This window comes from Hyperoodon ampullatus, assembly GCF_949752795.1.
Source record: "Hyperoodon ampullatus genome assembly, chromosome: 1".
Classification (NCBI taxonomy): domain Eukaryota; kingdom Metazoa; phylum Chordata; class Mammalia; order Artiodactyla; family Ziphiidae; genus Hyperoodon; species Hyperoodon ampullatus.
This window is the reverse complement of record NC_136914.1, coordinates 42,221,409-42,227,408: the sequence shown is the minus strand read 5'-3', so window position 1 is coordinate 42,227,408 and position 6,000 is coordinate 42,221,409. Positions and strand designations below refer to the sequence as shown.

The 6,000-nt window shown below is 35.9% G+C and overlaps 1 protein-coding gene across 4 annotated transcripts in view; it reads left to right on the top strand.

The window, feature by feature from the left end:
• Window positions 1–2,913: 2,913 nt before the first annotated feature.
• Window positions 2,914–6,000, top strand: part of CNOT6L (CCR4-NOT transcription complex subunit 6 like) — a gene marked incomplete at both ends in the record, with an annotated part of 71,765 nt that continues 68,678 nt past the window's right edge. For 2 of the 4 annotated variants that reach the window (XM_079704441.1, XM_079704442.1), the window contains 2 exons: window positions 2,918–3,039; window positions 5,698–5,880. In XM_079704441.1, the coding sequence (XP_079560567.1) occupies window positions 2,924–3,039; window positions 5,698–5,880 (299 nt within the window). Of the gene's footprint in view, window positions 3,040–5,697; window positions 5,881–6,000 lie in introns of all 4 variants that reach the window. The other 2 variants (XM_079704440.1, XM_079704439.1) reach the window with 2 other exon arrangements.

Below are 6,000 nucleotides of genomic sequence, written 5' to 3'. Positions count from 1 at the left end.
ACAAAATAAAACATGTCAATCCAGTATTTAAGCCTTGGACTGACCTATATCTTAGACTGTTGAGAAAGCACATCAACAGTGTCACATTTAGAGATTTAAATTACATTTGAATTATTATTTTATATATTAAGTTACAATGAAATAGGTTTTTATGGTATGTTTCCAGGATGGAAGGTTGATGCTGAGGAACTGAGAGGGAAGATAAAGCTGAATAGGAGTATTCAATAATACCAGTTTCCTAAATTTGAGCTAAGTTTTTAGTAGCATGTTTGAAAACCTGATGTTTGGGACAGTAGTGATCACCAGATCTATAGACTACTGAATTACTTAGTTAATGCAAATGAAAAATGTTTTAACTTCAGTTAGACTATCCAAATTTAGTTTCATTTTGAAGGATTAAGTGACTTGTATTTTTATTGACTTCCTAATCAAATCCAAAGGAGACCTTTGACCCCTAATATAACAGTATTAATATTACTTTGGTTTTTACATATTATAGACACTGGTAAACGTTTTATGGATATGTTTTGCAGGAACAGATTTTATCAATTTTATTGGACTTACAAAGATGGAGACTTATGAAAAATTAAAAAAAAAAGAAATATAGTTCTTATATAGTAGCTGTTTTAGAGATTAGCATTAGTGGGCCAGAAGAGATGATGATTATTAATCTCCTATCTAGATTTTGTAAATATTTAGGGAAATTGAACATGTGGATTAATGAGCATTTCATGAGATTAACTTTTAGAAGAGCATTGACTGTTAATTGGGAAAGGTGAGAAGAAGATGGTAGTTTTTAGGATTATAAAGCATATATGATCATTCCACAAATACATATTCAGTGCCTACTATGTGGTAGGAACTGTATAGAGTTATAAAAAGGATATTCCTCCACACAGGAACAACTTATTGTCCCCTTAAATAACACACTGTCTTGTGGGAGCCATGATTAAAACTGCCAAATTAAGTTGACCTATGCACTATATTTTATAAAAATGATTTAAAATTAATGAAACATATGTTTTGCAAATGTCACAGTCTTAGTTTTTTATCCATCTCATTGTAGATGATGGATTTGTAGCATGTCTTTGGATCTGAATCTGTTTGATTTGGTTTTGCTTAACTTGTGTTTTTGTAGAATCCTATATTAGTGTGCAGGAGTACCCACAGAGACACATGTACCTTATGGTGCATAGTAGAAATTCTGAAAACCTTGTTACCTGAAAATTTTATATTCAGAAATACTTTACATAGGCCAAAAGTGGTAAAAATCAAGTTTTTCCCCTGAGGAAAATGATCATACTCTTTGTGCTGTGTGAAGATCCGGGACATTTATGGAAAATAAAATATGTTTCAATATCACCCAGTTGTGTGATAAGGTTAGAGCAGAAGAGCTTAACCTGGAAATTTGGAAGCTAATTACTGTTAACGGATGGAAAAATCTGGAAAACTTTCTTTTTGCCCCTTTTAGTAAATAGGAAGGAATGACTGTTTTTCCTTCCACAATATGAGGACAAATTATGGTATGGGAAATTTTGATTGTATTCTTTTCTAGCTTTGATTCCTTGATACATGATAGATACTTCCTATTTTTCTTTGTTCTCTTTATGTAACAAATTTCAGACCATCTGAAAGTAACTCTTCCATTGAGATAGAACTTCTAAACTACTTAGAAACACTCCCAGTTTTAGGCAGTTGGTTTTCGTGTGTGTATGTATGTCTCTGTGTTAAAATATGAGCAAAGAACAAACTATAAATACTATGAGGATACTTACTGATATCATGCAGGAGTTTAATTAGGTTCAGGATTTTGTAATTTGCTATTCTTGTTAGATCTGAATGGGATTTCATTTTCTGCCAATTACCGAGCAGTAACTCTTGTATTAGACCTCTTGAATGATTACTTTTATGGCCATTTGTCATCTGATTCATTCATTGCATTCTTGAGGAGTTTATGTCTAGCTGGTTATCACTGATGATTGTTCAGTGATTATTTTGGCAGTTAACTGAAGAAAACTGTATAATATTAGTTTCAATTAAGGTGGCCATGTAACTCATTATCCAAATTGGACACTTTTGGGAGTGAAGAAGTGATATCAATAATTACCTAAGAATAACAGATATAAACCAAGACTGGTCCATGCAAACCAAGATACATGATAATCTTAATTAGATGCTTTTGATTGCAAGTAACAGAAAACATAAACTAGTAGTTTAAACAATAAGTAAAATAGATTGACTTGTGTATCCAAAAAGCCCAGTATTTGAGAGTGCTACAGGTGTGGTTTGGTGAGGACTCTGGCTTTGTTTCTCTGTTTTCTCGTCTTTGACTGCTATGGCTGGCTTCCCTTATAGTTGGATGATTGCCAACAATAGCTGGGGCTATATTCTTTTTCATTTATGACCAGCAGGAGAGAGAAGCCTGCTCCTCCCATAAACATAAAATGAGTCTTAAGCCTAGTGATTATTAGATATTTCTGAACTAATCTCTGTGACAAGGGGAATGTCATGTGCTGATTGTCTTAGATATGGAATATCTGAATATCACTGAGACAAGGAGGATAGGATTACTCTGATTCTCTTAGGCCAGTCAGAATCCATTCAGGAAACTTGCATAGGGTCAGTCTGTCTTGGGAAGCAAGGCAGCTAAATGAAGGGGAAAGGGTGCAATGGATGTTTGGGAAGCAACCACCATGTTTTCTAAGTTCAGTGTCCCTGCTTCTTTGCATTTTTCCTGAGGCATCTGTTACTGAGTACCTGCAATAGCCTAGCATACTTTAGATGTGTTTTCCTTCTAATGAGAATTTACTAGTAGCCTGGCAAGGGGGGAGAAGAAGAAAACTTACCATCTCATTTTTCTTTCTCTCTTTTTTTCTATTAGATTATAATTGTTGATTTTTTTTTCCCTTACAGACTAATAGGGATGCCAAAGGAAAAATATGATCCTCCAGATCCTCGCAGAATTTATACCATCATGTCAGCAGAGGAGGTAGCCAATGGGAAAAAATCTCACTGGGCAGAATTAGAAATCTCGGGTGAGTGGAATCTGAAACATTTAATTTGGGCTATAATAGCAATGATGAACAAGAGTTGAGTGTTACACTTATTTCTTTGCTGTACATTTTTAACTAGATGAATTAATTGAGAAAATACAAGATGCTGAGGCATTAATATTTAATTTATTGATTTATCTGTGACTAAATATCTTTGTTCCCATTCTTTCTTTTGAGATTAATACTGTGGGCCACAGTTGGCATCTAAAATTGAAGGCATTGGGAGTTCCGTTTCTAAGTAAAACTAGGTTCTTTGATATAATAGATTTTGTTTTGGCTATTGCAGAGTAATCATTTTTGAAAATTGATATCTTTGCCATCCTCCTATCATCCCATTGTTGGTAGAATGGGAAACCTAGAAGCTATCTGTTTATTCTATAAATTACATGTTTAGGAGTTGTTAAAATAGAATCTGATTCCTAAACACTCATAACCAGTCTAATAGTGAGAAAAACATCAGACAAACCGAAGGACATTCCACAAAATTCCTAGCTAGTAATCCTCAAAATTGTCAAGGTCATGAAAAACAAGGAAAGACTGTGAAACTGTCACAGATGAGAGAAGACTAAGGAGACTAAGACTAGATGACTAAATGCAAAAAATATGATCTTCCAGATCCTCGAACAAAAAGGTGTAAAAACTGGTGAAATTCAAATAAAGTCTATAAATTAGTTATCTTTGAACAAAAAGGTGTAAAAACTAGTGAAATCAAATAAAGTCTATAAATTAGTTAATATTGACACTACGTACCAATCTTGGTTTCCTAGTTTTGACAAATGTGCCATGGTAATATAAGATGCTGGTACTAGGGGCAACTGGATGAGGTGGATATAGGAACTGTATCATCTTGGTAGCTTTTCTGTAAATCTAAAATTATCACAAACTTAAAAGTTTATTAAAAATAAAATATAAGTACAGTTTTTCTTTTATGAATTGATACAATACAGATTATATTTAGAATGTAATTTTTTCCCCAGTAGGCTTTCATTTGGAAGAGTTAAACCCACATTATGGTGTCAATAGCAAGAAATACCTGTATCTTTAGCTAAAAGGTGGTGGTTAGGTGATTGATAATTAAAAGAAGAATGAGTATGAGCAAATCCTATTAGGCTAACCCAGGGTTTCTCAACTTGGCACTACTGACACTTAGGGCTGGACAGTTCTTTGTGGTTGGGAGTGGTTGTGTGCATGTCGGACGTTTAGCAGCATTCCTGGCCTCTACCCACTAGATGCCGGTAGCACCCCTCTAGTTTTTTTTTTTTTTTTTTTTTTGCGGCACGTGGGCCTCTCACTGCTGTGGCCTCTCCCGCTGTGGAGCACAGGCTCCGGACATGCAGGCTCAGCGGCCATGACTCACGGGCCCCGCCGCTCTGCGGCATGTGGGATCCTCCCGGACCTGGGCACGAACCTGTGTCCCCTGCACCGGCAGGCGGACTCCCAACCACTGCGCCACCAGGGAAGCCCACCCCTCTAGTTTTGACAACCAAAAATGTCTCTAGATTGCTAAAGTCCCTTAGGGAGCAGTATTGCCCCTGGTTGAGAACCACTCGGTTAAACCTTGGGTAAAACTAAAATAAGTTTCTTTTTTACTAGAGCCTCTTTTCACTTGAAAACTTTGTTTCCTATTAAAACGCAAAATCCTAATTGGCACTTTAAGCCTGATTATAGACAGCATGAAGGAACCTGTGAACCGTGAACAGAAGATCTAAGTTCGAGTCTACTGCTTGATAGCCATATGAAAAATAACATTTCCCTATTGAGACTTTTTGCCCTCTCTACCTTCCACTGCTCTTTTAATCAATATCTGTCAGCATTTTACTTTGGTGAAGTTTTCAAAGTCTCTTCATATAAGTTTATTGTTAAGATAACATCACATTTTACAGAAGCTGAAGCTATGTGATTTGTTTAGGCTTATATGGCTAATAAATGGTAAAAATCAGGACTGTGAACCCAGTCTTCTTTTTCCAGTACATGTTCTACCATAGCTGTCAGATGTTGACTGATAGGTAAAGCTTAATGAGTGACTATTTCCTTGAGTATGTTGCAGTTAAATGCAAAATCTTAAACCAGAGTTATTAATGTATAATTGAAATATGAGAAGGCTGGGGAAGATGTCTCCTTTGGGAGTAAAATGGTTTTCCCGGTGGCTAATCTAAGGTTGGTTCTAAATCATAGCAATTACTCCTGTCTATTTAAAGTTTGTAGACTAATTCAGGCCCTAGATATAGATAAACCTTGCACTATTAATTTTCACGAAGTATGTGAGAAGTGCTTTTGTGAGGATCATAACTTAAAGAGAAAAAATTCAGGACTGTTCTACTGAAAAAGCTCAATTCAGCCCCATGCTTTCTCCTGGAGACCATGTGATCACCCTGACTCCACGGGTCTCCTCAGTGTGCCACATCTTGTTTAATACATGGTAGATTCATGAGAAAGAATGGTTGTCAGGGAAAAGTGGCATGAAATTAAAGAAGGACCAGGTGTGTTTGGAAGCAATCAAGTAGCATTAAATACAAAGTTAAAATGCCAGAGTCACAATATCTATATGTATTTGCGGGCTCTTCTCCCACTTTTTAGTCCTTGTAGTTCAGTCTTTGTCTTGGGCCTAGAAGTTTAATGCATCAATATTTTGCCTTTTAGGTAGAGTGCGGAGCTTAAGTACATCACTTTGGTCATTGACACACTTGACAGCACTGCACCTAAATGACAATTACCTTAGTCGCATTCCACCTGATATTGCCAAGCTTCATAATCTGGTTTACCTGGATCTGTCATCCAATAAACTCAGAAGTTTACCAGCAGAACTAGGAAACATGGTGTCTCTCAGGTGAGGAAATATAAATGTGACTCACTGTATAAAATTCTAAATTTACCAAATAAGAATATTATGGGAGGTTACTCATCTTACAGTAGGATTTCCATATGTATGTGAAGGTTAAATGATATA